Source organism: Doryrhamphus excisus, chromosome 21 (genome assembly GCF_030265055.1).
Source record: "Doryrhamphus excisus isolate RoL2022-K1 chromosome 21, RoL_Dexc_1.0, whole genome shotgun sequence".
In the NCBI taxonomy this organism is placed as follows: Eukaryota; Metazoa; Chordata; class Actinopteri; order Syngnathiformes; family Syngnathidae; genus Doryrhamphus; species Doryrhamphus excisus.
In genome coordinates, this window is record NC_080486.1 from 9,891,389 (window position 1) to 9,916,112 (window position 24,724).

The window sequence follows — 24,724 nt, forward strand, 5'->3', positions numbered from 1 at the left end:
ACTGCCACGCTGCGACCAGCACGAGAAGCTCGCTCCGCCGGGACATGTACCACACGGAGCCAAAATGTACTGGGAAGCACTCCGCATAATGCCAGCTGAGCTTATGCAGAACCTTGACATTGTTGTTCCATTATGTAATGCTGTGAGAGGCTGCACTGCGGTATTGGGCCTGTGTTTGCCCCTGTCAGGGAAGGTGCTCAGGGTTCAAATGCGGTGCTGCGGGATCACAAATGTTCTACATGCAACAACTGTCACACAATCTCCAAACTGAAATAACACACTGAAAACCTGATTTTCATTCTTTCATTTTTGTCAGGAACAATCATGCATTAAAAAAAAAATCACATTTTGCTTAATCCTGTCTAGTAACTACAAACATACTTTCAACATCTTTATTTATAGTCCAATTTATTTTCTTGACTACTGCAGGAGTCAAGGGAAAAAAATGAATACAAAATATAAAGCATTCCAGAGAAGGAAGAGATAGTGATAAACAATTTAATTCTACCATTAGCAGTAAAGCACAACAAATTGTAGTTCAGTTTCTAATTTCCAGACGTGTTGATCTGATTGAAGAGTTTGTCCTTAATGACTTGAGACATGAGACCGTGAATTGCCTCTATGGTCGTCTTGCAGCTATAAATGAAAGCAAAGCGACCCGGTTAAGTTCTTCCACAATGTATAATAATGGTATTAATATAAGTTTTAATTGTTATTAGCAGCTGTACCTGTCTCGGGTGGCCTTGGCCAGCTTGTCTTCGGACTTCCTGTCGTGTGTGTCCAGACCGAGCATGAAACTGCCTCGACCCAGTTGGGCCTCAGACTGCTCCAGCTTCTCTGACAGGTCAAACACCTGGCCCGTGGTGTAGTCCGAGTTCTAACCAGCCCAAAAGAAGAAAAAAAAAGAAATTTCACGCACAATTTCCTCACAAAAGATCGACAACCAATGCAAAAAAAAAAACTTTTCAAGAAGTGAGTCTACAAGGGTGATGAATGAAAGAAGCCAAGGGAAGGTTTGCTTAAGGTGAGGCCCATGTTTTTTAGCGGGGAGGGTAATTAAAAGACAATGACAAGGCGTCCCCCTGACTGGGGTGACAGTGCTGCGGTTGACAAAGCCTGTCACCCCGTGCCGCGGCTCCTTCTTGACATGTAGTCAATTCGTCTTCATCTGCAGTGCCAAAGAACACACTGTTTGGATAAGCCTGGTGCCTATTTAGCCTCTTTAGTCAAGCTGGGGACACAGTGGCAGCATCCACAATGGGAATTCACTTCTATGTGTGTGTGTGTGTCTTTTAATCTTTACAAACAACCCAAGACGGAAAAGGAGATGATCCAGAGTTAACTGTTATTATCAAAATAGACAACACAGTGTTTCCATCATGTAATAATAACCACAAATCCAAAATACAAATGCCAAACAATTAGCATATATTAAAAAAAAATGCATACACACCGTAAGGAGACTTGAGGAACTTAAAGTATTGACCCAGTATTTATTCCAAAGGAGTTCCAGGAGCTTTCTATCGAGGGATGACTTAAAATAAGTTACTTCCAAGGCATAATACCTAAAAAATAATAATAATAATAATATCAAAATAGTGAGCAAACAGAAAAATAAATACAAAGCAGATAAATCACTCACTGTTTACAGTGCACACCAAAGTCTTCTATCTTGTTTAGAGGAATTGTTTGATATTCTGAGGGCCCTTCGTCAGGAGGCTTGTAACCCTGAAAAAAAAAACAACACATTTTAACTCAAAATAAGTACAAATCGTCATCATTTTGATCTAACAAGCTAAAAATATTTTTTACTCTACCTTGGGATAGGTCCTGAACGCGCCCAGGTTGACTTTCCCTGCTGAAATAGTTCGAGTGGGGTCGATCTGGAGGAGGGAAGATACAGTAAAGCAGGAAAGTAAGGTCGGAGGTTACACAGACCCACCCCCTTGGGACCCACTCAAGTGTGTCCACACAAGCAGCATTCGACTACAAGCTGTCAGTGTGCTGGAATCACACTCGTTAATTACACAGTGCTCTCAACGTCATGGCTGAAATAGAAGAAACAGGAGCCTACAATAGCGATGTATTAATTTATATTATTATTATTATTATTATTTTATTCTTTATTTACACTTTAATGACTATTCTACTTACCACAACAGCCACAAAAGGCTCCTGAAACTGCTGATTAAGCATCTGGGTGCTGACGTCGATGCCAGAGAGCCAGCATCCGTAACCCGGGTGACTGTGGTACCAGCCGATGGCGTTCTCCAGTCTGCCAACCTGAGGGGATCACAGCATCAGTGGTCGTGTCGCCACGCAATTCCATCATAATCGACACCCAAACCTGTTTGGCGTTCTCAATGTAGGCGGCCATGTATTCATAGGCCGCGGCCTGGGCATTCACTCTTGTCTCTGTGCCCTCCACAGGCAGGGCGAAGCTGTCCATGATGATCATGCTCTCCCCGTCCACCTTTCCCAGCATGAGGCCCATCACCTCCAAGTTGCCCCCGGACCTGGCGTGCATCACCATCTTTAGGAGGGCCAGGGCTGAGATCTTGCAGTACTTGAAGTAGTGGTGACTGCCAGGAAGGTACACACAGATACATGTTATCAATGCTATGCGGTACAAGTACTGTGGACAGATACAAATGGAATTTTATCAATACACAATATATTTGAGCAACGTATCAAAGAACATTTATAGTTGTGGATAAAAAAACGTAGACTATAATTAAACTATCGAGCCTAGTATCGACGATATCAACGTATATTGATGCGCCCATCCAATTAATTAATGATACTGAGAACAAGCCGTCGTTGTTTTTAAACTACCTGGAATTAGTTTTTCCCCACCGCGTGGGTAATAAATGTGTGGAGAACTTACTCCTTTGTCCACGGCTTCGCTGCGAGGATCTCCTGCTGCTGCTTCTTATCATATTTGTAAATTTCATCTATACTCTGAACTTCCTGCATGCTGTTTGAGAGCTCCCAGGTTTTCTGAGCCGTGTTAGCGCCCGCCATGTTGACTATCTAAAGACCGATATTCGACGTCAAACCATTAACGCTTGCCCAAACTGTCACAAAAGCTTGTAATTTTTTTTAAAAAAAAGTAATGGCTACAATGACAAGGCCAACACCAAAAGGACCACTAGCTCAGGGCGCCATGACAGTGGATTGTACCATTACAAGGTGCTCATCAGAGGGGACATTTGCAATAATGTGCGAATATATCACGCGTTCTCACGACGTTGTATTTGTGTATTTGTATTTTATGGCTATAATATTTCATAAAACAAAACATAACAAAACTTAACAGAGTACAATCGAACACTATGCTAATTTCCGGTACAATGCAACACTCGGAACCCCTTAACACAACGTAATGGTTCAGTCCGGAGAGGAAGCCAGTGGCAACATAGTATTACACCGCCATCTAGCGGTAGCTCCCATATATGTTTGAAATAACAGCTTTTTTAATGTGATATAAGGCAAATATATTTCGAATATTTTGTATATACAGCGACAATTTAGCCTCACTGACATTTAATAATTGCTGTGACATTTTGACTCATCTGCTAAAAAAAATAAATTCAACTGGACCAAGTTCAAAAACTTTATTGACCTAGAACCTGATTAGAATGCCAGAAGGATGTATCGTACAGAAAGTTGTACATAATCTTTTTTTGCAACATAGAAAACTTTACATTGCTGCATCATATACATTGTTTCTACATCCATGAGCAGGAATGCATCCCATTCATACATAAAGCACAGCTAAACATCTCTCATTTCACCTATACAGATTACTTTCTCCCGAACCCAAAAAACACAAAATATATTATTAACTTTTGATTTTGTACACATGAGTGAAAACTAAACAGACCAATAACTTCTTTTTTTTTAAGCAGCTAGCATCGTGTCCCCGGTCTTCCAGTTTCAAAAGCACAGTCAATGCGTGTCTCCTTTTTAAAAACCTAACAACATATAAAATGGAATAATTTAACCCTTCACTTGCTCCTCAATTACAAATCATACCGTGTGTGGGGAGATGTTACAGTCAAATAAATGATCAGTAAAGTCAAATCTCCAGTGCATTCCAAAATGGAGTTCAAGTGCAGCAAATCCAGAGGAGAAACAAATAAAAAATAAACAAAATCTAGTGTTTAGATTATATTACATACCGGCCTGGTCTGTACAACTAATTTTGACAGGCTAATCGATATTAGTGTTAGCCATCTGGGTGCAGGGAAATGTCACATTTCATAGTTGTTGAATATTTGCAAACCACTCATTCATTACATTTTGTTTTTAAATATTACATTAAGAAGCACACCAGTTCTTTTTTCTAAAATATATTCCATCTGAGCAGGTCAGAGATATGCGTTGCTGTCAGCAGTGTAGAGCTACAAACAAGACTTTCCGTGCTGATATCAATCCTGCGAGGTGAAGGGCTTTTGAGGCTGCAGGCAGGTGGCGCCAGAGCAGCAAGTGCAGGACCACAGTCGACAGAAGCCTGAGGCAACATGGTCACTGCTGAGCTTCCTCCTCTGCTTCGGGGCTCGTGTCTCGCTCGGCGGCGTCTGGCTCGGTCGTAGGAAGCGGCGCGATGTGAAACACCAGGCCGATGCGCAAGTAGAACTTTCTTAGGACGGCACGGAGCTCTGGGATGAGGTCCAGTTGCATGATCTCGCACAAGAGAGGGTAGTACCTGGACGCGTGGGCCTTGAACTGAACGGTGAGAGAGACGGTATTCATTAAAACAATAAGTCAGAATAAGTCTTTTTGTGTCCTTTCAGTTGCCAACACGCACCCGCTCGTCGCTGATCTTCAGCACCTTGGTGAGGAACAGGAGCAGCAGGTTGGTCCAGGATTCTCTGTGACTCTCAGAGGTCAACGCCAAAAAGTACGCCACGGCCTCACTGCACACACTAAAAACAAGGAAGGAAAAATTAATCTGTTAATTGTACTGCTGGAAGAATTAATCCACTCACCCAAATATAAGACGCTTATACACTTATGTTTGGTTCGGTGCATTTGCTCTCTCGGCTCTCGTTTGGTTCTGTTCATTTTAAGTGGAGTACTCAATTTGTCAAGGGGATACGTGAATATGAATGTGTGCTTGAACGCCTCTTCAAGTGTACAGTGCAAAGGAGCACATGAAAAACTCACACAAAGTTGAGTATTTAGTTCATATCGTGTGCTAAATCAGAGCAGGTCTTCGTTTGTGATTAATTTCTACATTTTCTGAGTGGAAAAATAAGCTTCAGGATTTTTTTGATCAACCATTTAGGGCCAGTCTCCAGACTAAGTCTTCATGAAAAAAAACTGATTCTCATTAAGATAGTGAAAAACAGTTGGATGAGTCAACAGATAAAGGCGTCCTTGCAAATATATTCTGTTTGTGAGTGCGTACAGTCATGAAAAAAGTGGATTAGACCTTGTTCTTTCGGTTTCTTTTTCATTTTAATGCAGATACCTTTACTTATAATATAATATAATGATGATAATTTATTATTTATTTATTTATTTTATTATTATTATTATTATTTATTATTAGTATTTTTTTTTTACCTTTATTTACCCAGGCAAGCAATTTAAGAGCAAATTCTTATTTGCAAATGCAGCCTAAATAAGGAGAATAAATTTAAGAATAAAATAAATAAAATAAATAAAAATAAAATAATAAAAACAAATATATATATATATTTTTTTTTTTAACCATTCTGCAAGCTTTATTATTAGTGATAGTCGCTAGACCAGTAGTGTAAAACTACCAGTTTTTATTTATTTATTTTTATTTTACCTTTATTTACCCAGGCAAGCAATTTAAGAACAAATTCTTATTTACAGATGCAGCCTGAAAAAGAGAATAAATATAAGAATAAAAATATATAAGAATAAAAATAAATAAAAATAAAATAAATAAATAAATAAATAAAAATAAAATAAATAAAAATAAAATAAGATAGCTCCGTTTCCGGTTGTCTTATATTCGGGTCAATATGGTAATATTAACCCCCTCTGCTGTTTTAATCTCACACTGTCTGATCAGGATATTACGAAAGGAGGGGAGCGGGTGAGCTAATGCTAATTAGCTCCTGACTGATTGGATTGTGAAAATGATCAGAGTAAAGCTCGGCTGTGACCTTTAACTCGCGTTCTCAAGACACGGTAACAATGCCATCTGTTAGCCATTAAGCCCCTCGCTCTCCTCCTTTGCTCCACATATGACTACTTCCGACTAATCAGACTGTCTGTGGGCGTGTTATGGTCTACTAAGCAGTGTGTCTCCGCTCTCATGAAGGTGATTTCCCGCCCCCCGTACGATCAATCATCAGCGTGAGGACTTACTCCAGCAGTCGCCTCTGGACCTCCTCCCAGGCATCCTGACGCGTCTCGTCCGTGTACATGCGGAAAAGGATGCGCAGGCTGCACGCCAAGCTGCTGGTCTCCTGCTTCAACAGGTTAGGCTTGGACTTTCCTTTGAAACCTGCAGCACAAAAAAAAAAACACCCACCCACATGTTGGTCACATAACCCAGCGGAGGCTTCCCATACAAAGCAAGCACACATTGAAGGAGGAGCGTGACCTGCTTTCCACAGCAGGGTCCTCTGCTCGTTGTTGGAGTTGAAAGCCTTGGCAAAGCGGTGCGACTCCAGCAGGCAGTCCAGCAACTTGAAGAGCTGCTGCGAGGTCAGGTAGCGGAACATGCCCTGGTCTTGTGTCTCCATGGGGACGTCTGATGCATTCACAGCATCCCGCTAAATACAAGACACGGAGGATTAGTTGCACAAGTTGAAAAATACAGTATTGGGGGGGGGGGGAGGTACAGTACAGCTTCAATGGCTTGATTCTACAGAATCTAGTCTTCCAAACCATCAGTTCACAAAGTTTGGGTCAATAGTGATGAATGACTATCTTTTAAGCCACATCTCTCATAATATTATGATGGCGGACAGAAACAAGTGTAGTGTCCCCACAGAGGCATAAATAATCTGACACTTTTTATTTCTACCTTCCTAACACATCAACAGCGGTGCTCAATATAATTTCAGACATACTAGTTGCAAATTGCAATTATTTATAATTAACTTAATGATTAATTTGATTAAAATATTAATCATTTGATTTCCTTATTTTTTCCCGTACTTTTTCTTGTATCAGTTACAGTTCTAAGACATTAAAAAAAGTGTTTTCTCTCCACAGAATTTATATTATGGCTGCACGGTGGAGGAGTGGTTTGCGTGAAGGCCACACAGCTAAGACACCTGAGTTTGATTCCACACTCTGACATCTCTGTGTGGAGTTTGCAAGTTCTCCCTGTGCATGTGTGGGTTTCCTCGCACATTCCAAAAACATGCTAGGTTAATTAGCGACTCCGAATTGTCCATAGGTATGAATGTGAGTGTGAATGGTTGTTTGTCTATATGTGCCCTGTGATTGGCTGGCGACCGGTCCAGGGTGTACCCCGCCTCTCGCCCGAAGACAGCTGGGATACGCTCCAGCATCCCCGCGTGACCCTCTTGAGGATAAGCGTTAGAAAACGAATGTAATGTATATTATAAATATGACTAAAGAGCTGTTTTTACCTGAGCTGCAGCAAAGTTCTCCGCGTCTTCCTTCTTGCTGGTGGCGGGAAAGAAGACGATGTTGTCGATGGTCTGGATCAGCTCCAGCTGCACCACGCACTTGATGAGCAAGGCTGCAAACAAGCGTTGCTCCAACACCCCTGCGGAACACCACGGGTCAGAACAATCCTCAGGTGTGTGTTCCTCTCACTTTTAGGACCTCACTCACTTGGGGAGCTTCTGCTCCTGACGCCGTCCTCATTGGGGACAACGGGTGTGGCGCCCTGCTGGCTCTGACGACGGTTCTCCATGGAGACCCTGTCGGCGCTACTGATGGAGCGCTGGTCATCGGGGCGGAGCTGGAGGTCCACTGACTTCTGGGAAATGGAGTCCTGGAGGACAGAAATGGAGAGGATACGACAAATCTAGCAGACAATAATGAACAAATACGGGAAACCATCTGCAGCACATACATAACACATGGTGATTAATTTAGCGGAAATCTCACCAGCTGCTTGTCTGACAGACTTTGTGAAAAGTGTTCTCCTTCTGCTCCCGCTGGTCTCCATGTTAGCAGTCTGAGATACAAGAAAAGCAGGAAATCAGATAACGCCGACTCCAGGATAAACGAGTCTTTTTTTTGGGATCTTGTGTGGGGGGGACTCACGCATGTGGGATGGTGGTCTTGAATATGTCCAGCATGCAGTTGCACGTCTTGTCCCACGTCTCCGGGGAGAACTTCTCACCATTCAGGATGACCACGTTCTCCAGACAGTTGGTGCCTGAACGCGCTAGCTGCTCGTTATCTGCACACAAACAAGAGAATCATGCGGTACTTGTACACCATTGTGGAATATTCTAATGCACACACACACACCTTGCTGCACACACCAGTACAGCTGGGATAAAATGTCATCCAGCAGCACGTCGTTCAATGACTCAAAGTACTGAGTGAAGACATCGCAGATGGCGTAAAGTGCGTGGTTGCAGGTGGTCGTCATCCACTCCGCTTTCTGTCGAGGCAACAAGATCACCGTGAGCGTCACACGTGGACATGTTCAAAACAGAATAATCCGAGCAGAACCTCCGTCTGTTGCTCGGGCAGCTTCATGTTGTCAAAGATCCTGAAGACGATCCTGAACAGATCTTGCCACCAGTGTTTCTCGAAGGTGTGTCCGTATGTCTTCATCACTTCAAACATCACCGTCAAGCCCCTTTTTAGAAAGAAATCCTTAATGGACTTAATGATGATTTCCACTTTGTCGTGTTGCTTCAGACTGGAACCAGAACCAGCGACATTACCTGGTGCGGACGTCCAATTTACACCGATTGATGATGCAGGAGAGCTCGAAGAGAATGGGGAACCAGCCTCGTACCCACACGCGGTCCTCTGGTGCTACATTCATGTCATCACTGGTGTAGTCTTTGAAGGCCTGACAGAAGACGGCAAGCGGTTATTCAATGATGTCATACTTTTCTACCTGTTATCTAGGTGATGCCCACCTGTGGCCTCTCGGAGACGTATTTGGCGCAGTGTCTGATGAGGCGGATGGCTTCCATGCTGGTGTCCGGAAAGGAGGCGTTGCAGGCGAATTCCGACAGACACTTGACAGCGTCCTGGAAGGAGTCGATGGTGGCCGCAAAGTGCTTCTCGAATACATTCGCTGCAAGACGGATATTTTTTTTAAATATATTTTTTAAATATTTCCTGTTCAGCAATCTTCAGGGTGTAGCACTCACTGACGATGTGCCCCGTGGTCTGGAAGGCCAGCTCCACAATGCTCTCATCCTGGTCGGACGCAGCCAGGTGGAAGACGGAGAAGATGTTCTTCCAGCCTGAACGGATGTTCCCCGCCTGGGAGTTAACCATCTGAGCAATGCAGCGCACCACCATGTCTCTAATCGTGGGAGACCTGAAGGCAGAAGGAAGGGGGGAGAGTCGCAGTGAGTTACTACAAGTGGAACGCACACAATGTTCTGCCTGCCATCTTCAGACAGATTTATACTTGGATTATTTTTGCATCAATGAAAAAAGCATTTACACTCCATACCCGCTGTTCTCTTCCTACCTGTTCTTCTTCATGATGTGCTCAAACGGCCTCAGGAAGTCCTTCTGGAATCTGAAGTTGGCCAGCTCGCCTTTCTCCAAGAACTTCATGGACAGCTGCCTGAGGGAGTCCACCGCGAAGATGGCCACGTCCTCATTGGAATTACAGCCAACCTGCCAAGGTTCAATCACACGCCGAGGTTCTGAAACACTCTCATGCTGTCATGTGGATGCCAGAACAACAGATGGATGGTGCTACAACTTTGCACCATGAGGCCATTTTAGCTGAGGAAAGTATATTCTGGAAAAACTGAAAATAAAAGTGAATCGTAGGAAAGAAACTAAACAAAATGTGTTAAAATGTAGTTTATATATGAATCCATTATGTATTAATTTCATTAGGTAAGAAAAATCCGTCATCAATGACACCTACATCCACTCAGCCCCATTGAATTGTCAACAAAAAAAAACATGCTCAAGTTGAATCCCCACTGAATAGCATCCGCCCATGGCTCACCTTGTTGAAGTGGTCTCCGATGACCTCCCAGATCCTGGACCACTGCAGCCTGATGCGGCCCATGTTGTAGTAGGAGATCTCCACTATTTTCTGCAGGCTGAACATTCGCGGGTGCGTAGGCGAGGCCAGCTCATCCATAGACACAGCGCACAGCCAGCGCACGAAATCCACTGACGCATAGAGAGAGAGATGGTTATAACACTCTCATCAAGGACTCTAACGTCGTTATACAGTCGTGGACTTACCTATTGCGTTGCCGTCGAGTCTGGTTGAGCCTGTGAATATCCTAAAGCAGAGAAATAATGTCACAGAAATTATATTTTCTGATTCATTCATTCATTCATTTTCTACCGCTTTTTCCTCACAAGGGTCGCGGGGGTGCTGGAGCCTATCCCAGCTGTCTTCGGCAGAGAAGTACACCCTGGACTGGTCGCCAGCCAATCACAGGGCACATATAGACAAACAACCATTCACACTCACATTCATACCTATGTCGCTAATTAACCTAGCGGCGGCACGGCGGTCTAGTGGTTAGCACGCAGACCTCACAGCTAGGAGACCAGGGTTAAATTCCACCCTCGGCCATCTCTGTGTGGAGTTTGCATGTTCTCTCCGTGCATGCGTGGGTTTTCTCCGGGTACTCCGGTTTCCTCCCACATTCCAAAAAACATGCTAGGTTAATTAGCGACTCCAAATTGTCCATAGATATGAATATGAGTGTGAATGGTTGTTTGTCTATATGTGCCCTGTGATTGGCTGGCGACCAGTCCAGGGTGTACCCCGCCTCTCGCCCAAAGACGGCTGGGATAGGCTCCATCACCCCCGCGACCCTCGTGAGGAAAAAGCGGTAGAAATATGAATGAATGAATAATTAACCTAGCATGTTTTTGGAATGTGGGAGGAAGCCGGAGTACCCGGAGAAAACCCACGCATGCACGGGGAGAACATGCAAACTCCACACAGAGATGGCCGAGGGTGGAATTGAACCCCGGTCTCCTAGCTGTGAGGTCTGCGTGCTAACCACTCGACCACCGTGCCGCCTATATTTTTCTGATATTTATTATAATAAATGTTGTACCTGTCCACAGCCACCACCACACTCTGCGAACTGGTTTCTCCGATGGACTCCTGGATGCTGGCAATCTGCTTCCGGTCTACCGTCCCGCCAACTACACAGCAGAGGTATTACTAGTAAAAGATTGAACTTGTTCATCTAGATGTTGTGGCCTTACAGTAAGAGGTGCTACCAACCCAGGCCTAGGTACTCGTCGTTGTTCTGTTCCTTGGCACTGGCCACAAAGCCCTCTCTGCCCCTCACTGTCCCTGAGATGTAGCGGGCCTTCACCCCGGTGCCGATAAGCTGGGCCAGCTCCAGCTGACTGATGCACTTCATGATCTGAATGGATTAAAAACATTCATACCGATTGTCTGATAGCTAGATGCTAACATTTTCACTGGAACTTGGATTCGTATGATGAAATGTATGGAAGGAGGATATAAGAAAAAAAAAAAGGAAACCTCGTGCCAGGAGTTTCCCAGGTAGTTTCCGTCAGTGTGTGCCACAGTGATGAGGGTCTTAATGGTGTCAATGTTCTTCTGCTTCATCTCAGCGATGCCCGAGCTGGCGGTGAGCAGCGTGAACCTCGCCAAGGCTTGCACGTAGGCATCCCTCTCCAGCTGAAATAAACAACAAGCATAGTGTGAAGAAGAGAAGAAGAAGCCACGTACCTCTCGGTTTAGACCGCGGCACCTGTATGCAGAAGATGCACGCTATTCTGATGGCACAGCGGATCCCTTCCAGACACAACGACGCCACTTCGGTGTCGTCACAGTCCTGGAGACCTACACTAAACGCGGCCAGAAAGGGGGTCCACGCCAGCTGACAGGGAACAAAAACAGCTTAGAGTACAACTGAATTAGGCGACGGCGAGCATGTGGCGGCGTTCTACCTTAAACATGGGCCTGACGTGCTCCAGGTGAGTGGCGCTGGTGAACGGAGCCTGCACGTGGCTGACGGCCTCCATTAGGGCTTTGGCCGTCTTGGCCATCTGTTCCATTTCCACGTTGTAGAGAAGGCGGCGCTGCTTTTCGCTGGCCACACCTATGCATCATATGCCACATTTCCTTTCCAGTCATTTGTTATCTTAGGAGTTTGGATGTTCAAATAGTTTTATCTTCTCCAGTTGTGACACATTTATGCTCGTTTGTCAACTTGAACTGTAGTTCCCCACTAGCTAGAGCAGCGTGCACACTGTAATGTCGGACATAATCCTTATAGTCGTCGACAATGACACACAAGGACACTCACTCTGCTTGCTGGACTTCATGGTGAGCTCTTTCGTCTCCTTCATGGCGATCTTTTTCCCCGCAATCTCATCATAGATGGCTGACAGGTATTCCTCCGGGAGGTCTTTGCTGTCGTTGATGCCGCGGTTCATCTTGATGTACTGCTCCTTTGTCATTTTATTCTTTACCTGATTCAGGAAAAACAAGGATTCCAATGTGTTTATTGGAAATGTTCCAATTGAAGTCTGTAATTAGCGTCGAGTCAAACAAAGTGCATCACCAGCTGTGGCTGTAGGCAACCTCCTGATTATATTAACTGCATTTCAAGTATTACAGGCGGCCATTTATGTACCTCTGCATGTGCTTTAAAATGGTAATTAAGTCCAAATTTAAAATCCAAATCAAATTAATATTTGCGGTTTAGGTAAAGACAGCATTTTTCCAGCAATGTTGCTAAGTGGAGAACATACTTGTGGACTGTGAAGGTCAGTTGTCAGCATGATGATGGAGTAGGCAAGCACGTAGGCAGTGTCAGCACTTGCAAAGAGGGTTTGCCTGAAAGTAAAAAAAAATGTTCCAAATAAACACCAGTTCCACTTAACGGAATCCACAGCCCGGAGATCCTCTCTTACTCACCCCTGATTGCATTCCAGATATCTTGCGGCAAATTTCTCCATGAGCCGGTCAATCTTCTGGGCCTCGCCGGGCAGCCGAAAGCCCTCCAGGAACATCCTGAGCGCCGAGACAAAGTCTTTGCCTTGGAAGTCCATTTGATCCACGTAGGCGTACATCACCTCTTTATTAAAACGGTCATTATCGCCAAGAAACTCCCCCACTTGAGTCTGAGAGAGAGAGAGAGAGAGAGAGAGAGAGAGAGAGAGAGAGCACAGACAGCGAGAGACAAAAGACGGAGGAGGTTGAATTAGTCCTGCTTGGAAAAAAATGGACTCTCTATGAGACTGTACAAAGCAAGTGCTCCTCCTCAAGTCTAGCCCTGCAATGGATAATAGCATATCATACCAGCCCACATATTTAGTGTAACACTTTGGAGTGACTAACATTTTTGCACCAGATTCCTAAAAACAGCTAGTTATTTGGATCTTTGACTAGCATTTCTGCAATTGTTCCTTAAAAACAGCAGACTTTTCGTGTCACATATAGAATCTTTGACTCGCATTTTTGCATTTGATCCTTAAAAACAGCAGACCTCTCGTGTCACATATAGAATCTTTGACTCACATTTTTGCGTTTGATCCTTAAAAACAGCAGACTTTTCGTGTCACATATAGAATCTTTGACTCGCATTTTTGCAGTTGGTCCTTAAAAACAGCAGACTTCATGTGTCACAGGTTGGATCTTTGGCTCGCATTTTTGCAGTTGGTCCTTAAAAACAGCAGACTTCATGTGTCACAGGTTGGATCTTTGACTCGCATTTTTGCAGTTGGTCCTTAAAAACAGCAGACTTCATGTGTCACAGGTTGGATCTTTGACTCGCATTTTTGCAGTTGGTCCTTAAAAACAGCAGACTTCATGTGTCACAGTTTGGATCTTTGACTTGCCTTTTTGCAGTCGGTCCTTAAAAACAGCAGACTTCATGTGTCACAGTTTGGATCTTTGACTCGCATTTTTGCATTTGGTCCTTAAAAAACAGCAGACTTCTCATGTCACAGTTTGGATCTTTAAATAGCATTTTTGCATTTGGTCCATAAAAACAGCAGACTTCATGTGTCACATTTTGGATCTTTGACTCGCATTTTTGCATTTGGTCCTCAAAAACTGCAGACTTCATTTGTCACAGTTTGGATCTTTGACTCGCATTTTTGCATTTGATCCTTAAAAACAGCAGACTTCATGTGTCACAGTTTGGATCTTTGACTCGCATTTTTGCATTTGGTCCTCAAAAACTGCAAACTTCTCGTGCCACATATGTAATCTTAGACTCACATTTTTGCAGTCGGTCCTCAAAAACAGCAGACTTCTTGTGTCACATATAGAATCTTTGACTCACATTTTTGCTGTAAATTCCTAAAAACAGCAGAGTACTCCTGTCGTATATAGGATTTTAGACTAGCAGTTTTGCAGTAGCTCCTAAAACCTAGCATTTTTTTTAGCATTTAGCATTGCACTACATCCCTAAAAACAGCAGAGTACTCCTGTTGGACTAGTATTTTTTGTAGTAGGTCATAAAAAACAGCAGACTGCTCTTGTCATACATAGGATCTTTCACTACCATTTTTGCAGTTGGCGCTTGTGTCACATATAGACTAGCATTTTAGTCTATAGAAGATTTTTTTTCTATATTCGCAGTTAGTATAGCACACATGATACAGGAAAATAGGCAGCAGGATCGCCATTTAAGAAGCAGATATTATCAAAGCATACATGATTGCTCACCCAACCACCCACCCCAGTGCTCCCCCTTCTCATTAGAGTTAACATTTAAGCTACTTCCAGGCCTCAGGGCTGCACTGTCCGCCTGTCACTTTAATGCTGCTGGACATTTTCATTATAGTCTGTGTAGCTTCATGAGGGCGAGGGGATGAAGAGGGCAGGTGACTGACTTGTTTGTTGGCTTACCGAATCAAGGCGCTCCTCTTGATGCAGGAACTGAGCCAGGTCTTCGGGCGTTGTACCCAGCATGCCTTGCTCTTGAAGATACTGGATGCCCCTCTTTGGTTTCTTATTGAACCTACATGAGTTAATTTCAATTAATAACCCGATCCGATCATTAATGGAGGGTTGTTTTTTTTTGACTCACAGGTCGATCCCCTGTTCGATGATCTCCTTCTGCTGTTTGAGGACCTCGAACTGCTCCGGGTTGTCCGTCCCCGACATCTGAGTGCTGTAGCTGCCGATACCAGACGAGGCGGTGGAATCCAGGGAGTTGATGCTCCCGTAGCGATTGATGGTTTCAGGGGCCCGGGTCTCGCTGCTCTCCTGCTCTGACGGTTTCTCCTGGCCTGAGGCAAAGACATCACAGTGAGGTGAGTGTGGCTAAACACGTTGCTATACAAACACCCTCTCAATCCATCCCAACTCTGCTAAATTAGAAATAAATAGAAGGTAATATAGGTAATAATTTTATGGGTCAATTCTACATTCATCCTGGAGGTGGCGCTTCTTAAGTGAGACTCAAGACAGTAATGAATAGTTTCTGGTTCCGCTGTAACACTGCACCGTGTTGGAAACTCTTTAAAACATTCAGTACGGCGTCACAGGAAATGTGAGCTGCCATTTTTTTCTTCCCATTCTTTGTGACCGAGACAAGAGAATAAGAAGGTTGACGGTCGGGTATGGATATTGTTTATAAATACAAAAAATGTCATCAGGTACACATACACAATCTAATATTGCGACTTAATACAAGAGCTGTGAACTTACAATGTAAATAATGCAGTTACCAACATAAAATTATTAGTGTGGAACACTGAATGCACCATACAGAGAGCTGTTTCCAATATTTTGGAGAAAAAAAACTGCGTATCTAACTGATCTACAACCCGCAGAGAAACTGCTCAAACTAGTCACACCACATTAACGGTCTAACAAACACTTTTTGTATTCCACTGGTACCTGCTTTTGCTTGGCGGCCATGCACAAAAAGAAGGAGAATGACAGGACAGTTACATGGAACATTAACATTCAAATACTGTTATACACTATGAGCTCCCGCTACGTCTCCTAATGAGTTGTCTCCGGTTTTAAGGCAGGGTAACATTCCCTGCCAGTGATTGGAACGGCCTCGGCTTGTTAGCTTTGACAGCATAGCTGGAGGCTGTATTCCTTTTATGATATGTGCTTTTATGGAGCACACATCTTCGCTAGAGCTCCACCTTTGGCTAACAACACTTCAAATTCTAATACTTTCAGCCGTATATATGTGGTCTTACCAAGGCTGGTCTGAGAGTTGGGGTTGACGTATTGGTCCTTGCTCCACTCCACCATACATTTCAGGATGGAGACCAGACATTCGAGGCCTTTCTTTCTCAAGGTCAGCTCCTGGAAGAATGGATGATATTACGATCACACTTCAGGGCATTGCAGTGAATTTATGCACACGCGCAGAGAAGCGAGCTGGGGGGGTCACCTGCAGGGGTGTGGTGCCGAGCTCGTGGCCGGCGCGACCCTGCGCTATTTTGGAGAGGTCGTTGACCAGTCGCTCGAATATGTTGGCGGCGTTCAAGTCGCAGTCGTAGTTGACGTAGATGTCCACCACACTCTGGGCATCTAAAGGACACAGTGACGTATCTCGCTTTAGCTTTTCCAGTTATCATGCAAAATTGACTTTTTACGTATACGTATAATTTAACAATTCATTGTTGTTTCTTGGTTAACTACAACCTATTTATTTTTCTTAGTCAAAAATATAAATTAATATATTAAATATATAATATTAAAGAAATGTTTATTGATTTTAGCTTGAATTAAGCATTCTATTAAGTATTAAAATGGCTAAATGAAGTAAAATACAATTGTAAGGCATTCAGAAAACGCATTGAAAAACACATTGTGCTATGTAGTATCCTAGACTGGTCACTAGGTGTCAGTAATGTTGTCACAACTAGTGTCCAGAAACCGGAACACTCCCAATATTATGTCTTATTTTCTCTTATTATGTCTCCCATATTAGGTAATGCAAATAATACTATAAATAATATTATAGGGATGTTATTTTATGTCTAGAGGGCTCTAATAATAATATAATAAAATTAATGTATTATTTTATATTAATTATTTATTTTTTTAATTTATTATTTATATTATTAAGTAATAAAAATAATTTAAAAATTCATTTAGAAGGCCATATTTTGTATTTATAAATAAAGATTCCTATTTTGCGGAAATTCACTCATCCCGGTTGGGTCTGGAACTAATTAACCACTATAAACACGGGTTTACTTTATTATGGAATATCTGAGACTTAATTAAAAAAACCAAAAAAAAAACAACCATAACATAGGAGTACAATACAAAGATTAATTTTGACATATTAATTGAAAAAATATGACAAATAATATCCATAAAAATATAATTTCTACTACTAATAATACAGACCTGCGCATATTCTAGTCAGGGTCTGTATGACCATCCATTTGTGGTCGTAGGAGCTCGTGGAGGTCTCCAGAATGTAGAGGAAAATCTCTTTGAAGAAAACCTGCAGCACATCAACAGAAGCAATCAGCTGGTCACATGATCTTCAAAATCATTATTCCCTGCTCCCTTTTTTTCCATCCAGCAGATAAAACAGATCGTAAAAGAGGCTCAGACCGGACAATAAACCAGAGATATCTATGATCGAATGACGTTTAAATACAAGTAGCGCTGTCACTATAGCTATTAGCTATTGTCTTTCATTACAGAGCATCGAACCTACCCAAGAATACTGTATATGTAAGATAACATATGTAGAGTTATATCCACCACCACTGTACCAACCAGCTCATCAAGTTTTGCCTAAATCCACATAATCTTGCGGTTATAGTAAACACCCTCAGAAAGAGCTGCATGCCTAAAAATACCATCTTTCAGACAAGCGCGCCCTTTTATTTATTCCTCTTTCATACCTCGATTTGCATCTTGAGGTGCGTCTTGAAGTGCGACAGCAACGTGAGGAAAATGGAAAGCGAGAGCTCGAAGACCTCGGGCACGGAGGAGACGCCGTTCTTGGACAGCGCCACGCACAGGTACTGCTTGATGGCGTTGATGAACATCTCGTTGGTCTTGAAGATGGGCCCGGCGTTCTGGAGGATGGAGAGCAGCAGCTGGAGGGAGAGCACCTTCGATCGCAGCTCGTGAGACCTGAAAGACGGCGGCGGTTAGGACATCCAGAGAGTCCATCATGCTATTAATAGCAATCCACATCTTGCAAAGGCAAACAACAACAACAAAAAAAGAGTCAAAGGAGACCAAAAATATGGAACTTATGTATAAATATGGAACCTCTTTAAATGCCAAATGGCTCAAGGCAGAAGGTGCATAGAACGTTATGATGCATTCACAGTATCAATACAGAAAAATACACCAAAATACAGGCCTACCAACCAACCACAAGCAAGTTGTTGCGAAACCAGGAAGTGATTCACCCAGTTATCAAAACATGTGTGATTCACATCTATTCTTAGACACCAAACAAGATGGGGGGGATTTTTGCGGACTGTTGGGACCTACAGGGTTGTGAAAAGTGTTGGCCCCCTTCTTGATTTATTTATTTTTTGTAATACTTACATGTTTTAGATTAATTAATAAAAAATATTAGTCAAAATTAGTCGAACTTTTAATATTATATTATATATATAATATTATATAACACAAAGTAAAGTTTTTACATTTAAATTTTATTATTAATTCTTTGAGCTATATCAGTCAGGAAAAGGTTATAGAGCCATTACTAAAGCTTTGAGACTCCAGCAAACCACAGCGAGAGCCATTATCCACAGGAGTTTCCCATGAGTGGCTGCCGGCTGACCAAAATGACCCCAAGAGCACAGCGACGACTTAGCCAAGAGGTCACAAAAGACCCCACAACAACATCCCCAAAAACTACAGGCCTCACTTGCCTCAGTTAAGGTCAGTATTCATGCCTCAGTTAAGGTCAGTGTTTATGACATGCATGTTGTGTTCGGTTGTGCTGTCAAGAGCACAGCGACGACTCACCCAAGAGGTCACAAAAGACCCCACAACAACATCCCCAAAAACTACAGGCCTCACTTGCCTCAGTTAAGGTCAGTATTCATGCCTCAGTTAAGGTCGGTGTTCATGACATGCATGTTGTGTTCAGTTGTGCTGTCAAGAGCACAGTGACGACTCACCCAAGAGGTCACAAAAGACCCCACAACAACAACATCCCAAAAACTCCTGGCCTCACTTGCCTCAGTTAAGGTCAGTGTTCTTGCCTCAGTTAAAGCCAGTGTTCATGACATGCATCTTGTGTTCGGTTGTGCTGTGCTTAGGTGTAACGTACTTTGGATCAGGCGGTCCGTCCGACAGAGGTTTCATGGACAGCTTGCAGAGGGAGCGAAACACCAGGAAGGCGTCTTTCTGGAGAATGTGAGAGAACTTGGCGCCAGGCGGCTGACCCGGCGTTGCTCCCGATTCCTGAAATGACGTAAACCCCAAAAAACTGAGTTGTCACTGAACTCAGCAGAGGAACTCAAGAGGATATCCACACATTTTTCTGGTAAATTTAGTTCAACATTATTCTCATATTATACGTTTTTTGTTGTAATATTAATACTTTATTCACAAAACTGAGTACTGAAGAAGAATTATAATGAAGGCAGATCCCCCAGACATTCTCCAAAAGTTTCATGCAAATGAACTTTAATAATCCAACGAAGCCTTCATTTATTAATTTTGATTCACTGCAATGACTCACTCTCCTCAGGGCAATAATCACAAATAAATGCAGACTCAATACCTCATTTAATGCATAAATAATCATAAATAATCATAAATAATCACTCATGTGTCACCTGAGTGTCAGTGGACGAGACGGACAGTCTGTCGTCAGGCAGCGACGGCGTAAAGCTGGCGGAAATAGGCGTGCCGGGGATGCCGTTGGCATGCACGTGCTCGCTGTCGCTCCCCAGCGTGCTCTCCTCCTCCAGGGAGTTCTGGGAGGTCTTCGGGACCGCCTCGGCTTGCTCCGACTGCGCCGGTTCGCCCGTCGGGTCCTTGGAGTCGGAGCAGAGGTGGGCGGGGTCCAGGCAGTGACCTGTGAGAGACGGCGTTCATTATCCTAGCTAGAACAGTGGTGTCCAAAGTGCGGCCCAGGGGCCATTTTGTAGTTTTTTTTTTTATTGATATAGATCTAGAGGTAGCCTCACCTCCTGCCACAGTGTTGACCACCTCTTGCAGGATGCTCTGCACAATCTCCTGCGCTTTTTCCTCGTAGTTTGGACCTTCTTCAATGTCCTCCTCTTCCTCCTCGCCTGCTGCATCTGGCGGCAAAAAAAAAGTTCATTTCTTTACCGTGGCAAAATGCAAGCAGTCGTCAAATGACATACTCTGTGCTGCCGCCGTGGCTTGGTCCGCCTCAGTCTGTTCATTCTCGGCCCCGCAGAACTCCGAACCGTTTTCCGGATCGGGGCTCTCGTAGACTGGCCTCCGCTCCCCGGGCGAAGACCTGCTACTGCTGTCGTCGCCCTCTGGGGCTGGCGTGGAGGGCGACGATGGGGTGGACGGGGCGGTGATGCTCGGGGTCAGAGGGGTGACGGGCCCGTTGGCCTCCTGGCCGGGGGCCTTGGGCGGCGTGTGGGCTTGTAGCTGAGGGGAGTCTGGCTCCGTGCTGTTCTGGGTGAGCGGGGAGTGCTGCCGGTGACGCTCTCTTTCCAGCTGCTTCGCCTCCTGCAACTGAGGGAGCGGGTCGGGAGGAGTTCACACACGTGCATAAAAAAATAATAATGCACACACACACACACACACACACACACAAACGCACGCACACACAGAGAGAAAAGGAGGTTAAGGTTAACAAAAGCAATCAGAACTAACATTTGCATTCCTAAGGCTCCTGAACGCGTCGTGATGTTCATGTGAGTGATCCTAATTCAAACTGCAAATGTGGTGTGTGTTTTTTATGTACAAAGCAGTATTAGAGCTGCACTGAGGGGAAATAGTATATGATGAAAATATGAGAAAAAAAAATATTACTACATATACATTTCAACAATCAAGTCACAATACTGCAAGAAAAACTCCTTAGCTGTACATGAATAGTTATAATAATACACAAATACAGATTTTAAGTAAAAAAAAAAGTAACTTTTTTTTCAGGAAAAAATTTATCAAAATAACATAACAGTTATTTTGATAAATAAAAAATTATTAAATTAAAAAATTATTAAATTAAATTAAAAAACAGTGATATTCTCCCTATATTTTATCTTAAAATGACTATTTCTGTATAATTTAACATGTATTTTTGAAATACTCTTTTTCCACAGTATTCTGGCACACAATATCATACCAATATGGAAGCCTTATAGCCCTCTTTTGTGATGGAGAAGAGTAAAAGTGTGATGATGACCATAGAATTGGCGAGGAAAGTAAGTAACATTTTTCTGGTAATATTATGACTTAATTTTTTTAAAAATATTTTCACTTTTTCAGTGCAGCCCAAACAGTCTCTGATACATCAAGCAATCAAACTCGCTATGTGGAACTGATTCATGCTCCCCCCCCTTCCATTTTCTTGGCTCAGGCTCTCACTAGGTCCCGAGACCCAAAAGTGTGCATTTGATATATCTTTGCGGAGGCGGCTTGATTGGGCACAGACTGGACAACGTGCTGGTACGTGGAGAAAACAGATGGCGCTATTTGGTGGCAAAACACAAACAAACCGCTGAGAGCAGGCAGCGACGGTCCTTCAGCCAAGCTAAATTAACAGCCTATGGTGCGTTCAAGTGCCATTCCAAGTGCTTTTTTTTTTCAGTCAGATTGGTTGAAAAGGTGTGGAGGAAAGATAAAGCACAATAAGGTGAAGGAGACACGGGTCACACACACAGAAACACACAAAACAATGATGATAAATGGCCTCTCTCCTCATCATAATCATCTTATTACATTCTCTAACGTCATCAAGTTGATCCTTTTTAAAAATGCCAGCCGCTAAATGAAATTAACATCCTGACCGAAACAATTAGTATCGAGCGTAAGGCCACCTCCGATGGAGACGACAGCTGAGGCGGCGCGAAACAAACTAAGCTCATTATTTAAATGCCACCCCAGGCAGATAGCGACGTCTTGTATTGTGTGTGTGTGTGTGTGTGTGTGTGTGGGACGCATCGACTCATTGAGAGTGGATCCCTGAACAAAAAGGCCGGGAAATTTGGCGGAGAAAATTAGCCTCAAAATCCTAGAAATAGTACTAATTGAATATCAAATAGATTATGATCCCCACTGGGAGGGGAGTATGTGGGGATTGCTATGATATGCTGCCATGCGTCAAACAGTATTTTTAAAAAGTGTCGCTTATCAGCTAGGTGTCCGTCACATGTCATCACAGCGTTATTTTGATACTTCCTGGTTAACTAAACATTGCTTGTACAGTCAAACCCTTTATAATGGCAGCAGTTTGACCCTGGAACTGACCGTTTATAACAGGAATCTGTCAATTATGAAACATTCATTCATTCATTCATTTTCGACCGCTTTTTCCTCACGAGGGTCGCGGGGGGGGGGGGGGGGGTGCTGGAGCCTATCCCAGCTGTCTTTGGGCGAGAGGCGGGGTACACCCTGGACTGGTCGCCAGCCAATCACAGGGCACATATAGACAAACAACCATTCACACTCACATTCATACCTATGGACAATTTGGAGTCGCTAATTAACTTAGCATGTTTTTGGAATGTGGGAGGAAACTGGAGTACCCGGAGAAAACCCACGCATGCACGGGGAGAACATGCAAACTCCACACAGAGATGGCCGAGGGTGGAATCAAACCCTGGTCTCCTAGCTGTGAGGTCTGCGCGCTAACCACTCGACCACTGTGCCAATTGTGAAACATAATATTGCAAAATTCTCATTAAGTCCTGTGATATTTTGATGTTATTTTTGTACCATTAAATGGTTTTCTTGTAACATTCTGCTTATATTTTCAGAATATCCTTTTTCCAAGGTACCGATGTCATACCAAAAGTGTTTTGGTGGAAGATCTAGCGGACATGTTAACTCGACTTTGGGACGGAGCTGCAGTTTTGGAGTGCTACAATGATATCTCTGACCTGCAATATATGAGGCAAGCAAACATCCAGGAGGAGCATGTCAACTTAAAATGTAAACTGGCACAAGCGAGATGAAAAGTCACGGGCAAGCATGTGGTGCGGAAAGAACAACAAAACCGTGTGCACGCATGGACGGAAGAGGAAGAGCGCAAACACACAGAGGTGCACAGAGAAAAGAGTTTGGAGTGGAAGACGTTTGTGGGATCAGGCAAGTGGAGAAGTCACGGCAGTCCTGCACGCTTTACCTGGCGATCACGCTTTCTGGAGGCCAGAGACCAAGATAGCTTGTGATTTGTAAGCTATGTGTCCCAACAGAGAGGGGAGGAGGAAGGTGAGGAGGAGGAGGAGGAAGGGGGGGGAGTGTCATTCAAAAAGAAAAAGATGACATTAGAGCAAGCTTTGGTTTTGTACACCTATAAAAGGTCCAGTGATGACACCAGGAAGTGATGGCTGCATATGTGTGTGTGTGTGTTTGGAGTCGAACTCGCGGACGCAACGTACTGCTTGGTTCTCCATGCGAGCGAAGATGACGTTAAGCATCTGGGTGAGCGTAGCCTTGGCTGTTGTCTGGTTGATGAGGTTCTTGCTGGCCAGGTAGATGTTGTAGCAGGTGCGCACCGCCTGCAGCACGGTGCCCTCGTGGATCTCGATGTGCTGCGACGTCACGGCAGTCAGCAGAGCCTGAGGAAGCGAAAGAAGGCACCATGAGGAGTTGAAGTCCACACGCCGCTATGGGCAGCCCGTTTTCCACACCTTGATGATCTGCAGCTGCACGCCCTCGTCCGTTTGCGGCCCCTGGAAGCATGCGCAGATTGTCTCGATGATCCGATCTATGAGCTTCTTGCCCGGGGCCGTGCTGTCTGGAGCGCTGCCTGTAAGGTGGCCGTACGCTATCAGCTTCTACGCGCACAAAGACATACAGAATATGAGGCACTTCAAACGGGACCGGGACTGGCTTGTAGAACCGCTTTAGGGCCAACCACTGACCTGTAAACAGTCGAGCGAGGTGATGACGATGCGGGGACATTTGGACTGACAGGCCAGCTCGAACGGCAAGAAGTACTTGTCGGCTTCGATAAAGTTGGTCTTTGACTTGATGGGCGGTAAAGTGCCAGAACCTGATTTACCATCTCCGCTGGGCGGACTAGGATGGGAAACAAAAGAAAAATGGAGGATGACGAGGTACTGTGTGTTGCATTCAAAACTGGGATTTTTTAATGACGTTCTAACAGCAATTTACATCCTAGATCCTTCTAATGAGCATCAAACCTGAAGAAGACCTCACTTGTTTGCTACACTCCAAGAAAGAAGCGTGCCCAGGCTTTGCTACACATCTTAAAATAAACAGTCACCTACAGACGTGGAATCGGTAAGTCTTATCATGTTTTTCTAACCTAGCACAGGGGTTCTCAAATGGCGGATTGGGACCCAAAAGTGGGTCACAAAACCATTCTGGGTGGGTCGCAGAATAAAAATGACTTAATGCTAACAGCAATTTACATCCTAGATCAGGGGTGGGAAAATATTTGGACTCGAGGGCCGCATTGAGTTAACAAAATTGTCTGGGGGGCCAGAACAT

The 24,724-nt window shown here is 43.9% G+C and overlaps 3 protein-coding genes across 18 annotated transcripts in view; 1 reads left to right on the forward strand and 2 right to left on the reverse strand.

Moving 5' to 3' along the window:
• mcmdc2 (minichromosome maintenance domain containing 2) overlaps window positions 1–23,475 on the forward strand; it is a 40,383-nt gene extending 16,908 nt beyond the window's left edge. For 8 of the 15 annotated variants that reach the window (XM_058059676.1, XM_058059669.1, XM_058059678.1 and 5 more), the window contains 17 exons: window positions 1,828–2,083; window positions 2,163–2,593; window positions 4,800–4,861; window positions 6,308–6,467; window positions 7,789–8,740; window positions 8,848–8,964; window positions 9,064–9,204; window positions 9,288–9,515; window positions 9,676–9,800; window positions 11,224–11,317; window positions 15,182–15,405; window positions 18,004–19,143; window positions 19,200–19,300; window positions 19,372–19,598; window positions 21,367–21,468; window positions 21,624–21,712; window positions 23,023–23,475. The gene's annotated coding sequence lies outside the window, so the exon portion shown is untranslated. The other 7 variants (XM_058059673.1, XM_058059672.1, XM_058059674.1 and 4 more) reach the window with 7 other exon arrangements.
• Window positions 288–3,247, reverse strand: cops5 (COP9 signalosome subunit 5). The gene is made up of 8 exons (XM_058059723.1): window positions 2,888–3,247; window positions 2,348–2,582; window positions 2,155–2,283; window positions 1,818–1,883; window positions 1,643–1,728; window positions 1,454–1,565; window positions 729–877; window positions 288–636 (listed from the first exon to the last, which is right to left on the reverse strand). The coding sequence occupies exons 1-8, from the start codon at window positions 3,022–3,024 to the stop codon at window positions 546–548; spliced, it is 1,005 nt and encodes a 334-aa protein (XP_057915706.1). The 5' UTR covers window positions 3,025–3,247; the 3' UTR covers window positions 288–545.
• The window catches only part of arfgef1 (ADP-ribosylation factor guanine nucleotide-exchange factor 1 (brefeldin A-inhibited)), a 35,139-nt gene continuing 14,017 nt past the window's right edge, over window positions 3,603–24,724 (reverse strand). Inside the window, exons 3-40 of one of the 2 annotated variants that reach the window (XM_058059623.1) lie at window positions 24,133–24,289; window positions 23,899–24,045; window positions 23,647–23,826; window positions 23,391–23,444; window positions 20,428–20,773; window positions 20,248–20,361; window positions 19,894–20,135; window positions 19,383–19,516; window positions 17,986–18,220; window positions 17,477–17,576; window positions 16,509–16,648; window positions 16,312–16,420; window positions 15,180–15,381; window positions 14,999–15,110; window positions 13,058–13,263; window positions 12,892–12,976; window positions 12,444–12,609; window positions 12,085–12,236; window positions 11,886–12,014; window positions 11,654–11,812; window positions 11,387–11,531; window positions 11,214–11,304; window positions 10,381–10,421; window positions 10,136–10,305; window positions 9,641–9,792; window positions 9,312–9,484; window positions 9,075–9,235; window positions 8,874–9,004; window positions 8,656–8,785; window positions 8,449–8,584; window positions 8,239–8,377; window positions 8,080–8,149; window positions 7,801–7,963; window positions 7,593–7,732; window positions 6,593–6,764; window positions 6,355–6,493; window positions 4,814–4,931; window positions 3,603–4,731 (exon numbers count right to left, since the gene is read on the reverse strand). In XM_058059623.1, the coding sequence (XP_057915606.1) occupies window positions 4,531–4,731; window positions 4,814–4,931; window positions 6,355–6,493; window positions 6,593–6,764; window positions 7,593–7,732; window positions 7,801–7,963; window positions 8,080–8,149; window positions 8,239–8,377; window positions 8,449–8,584; window positions 8,656–8,785; window positions 8,874–9,004; window positions 9,075–9,235; window positions 9,312–9,484; window positions 9,641–9,792; window positions 10,136–10,305; window positions 10,381–10,421; window positions 11,214–11,304; window positions 11,387–11,531; window positions 11,654–11,812; window positions 11,886–12,014; window positions 12,085–12,236; window positions 12,444–12,609; window positions 12,892–12,976; window positions 13,058–13,263; window positions 14,999–15,110; window positions 15,180–15,381; window positions 16,312–16,420; window positions 16,509–16,648; window positions 17,477–17,576; window positions 17,986–18,220; window positions 19,383–19,516; window positions 19,894–20,135; window positions 20,248–20,361; window positions 20,428–20,773; window positions 23,391–23,444; window positions 23,647–23,826; window positions 23,899–24,045; window positions 24,133–24,289 (5,641 nt within the window). In that variant the 3' untranslated portion in view covers window positions 3,603–4,530. The remainder of the gene's footprint in view (window positions 4,732–4,813; window positions 4,932–6,354; window positions 6,494–6,592; window positions 6,765–7,592; window positions 7,733–7,800; window positions 7,964–8,079; window positions 8,150–8,238; window positions 8,378–8,448; window positions 8,585–8,655; window positions 8,786–8,873; window positions 9,005–9,074; window positions 9,236–9,311; window positions 9,485–9,640; window positions 9,793–10,135; window positions 10,306–10,380; window positions 10,422–11,213; window positions 11,305–11,386; window positions 11,532–11,653; window positions 11,813–11,885; window positions 12,015–12,084; window positions 12,237–12,443; window positions 12,610–12,891; window positions 12,977–13,057; window positions 13,264–14,998; window positions 15,111–15,179; window positions 15,382–16,311; window positions 16,421–16,508; window positions 16,649–17,476; window positions 17,577–17,985; window positions 18,221–19,382; window positions 19,517–19,893; window positions 20,136–20,247; window positions 20,362–20,427; window positions 20,774–23,390; window positions 23,445–23,646; window positions 23,827–23,898; window positions 24,046–24,132; window positions 24,290–24,724) is intronic. The other variant, XM_058059624.1, reaches the window with a different exon arrangement.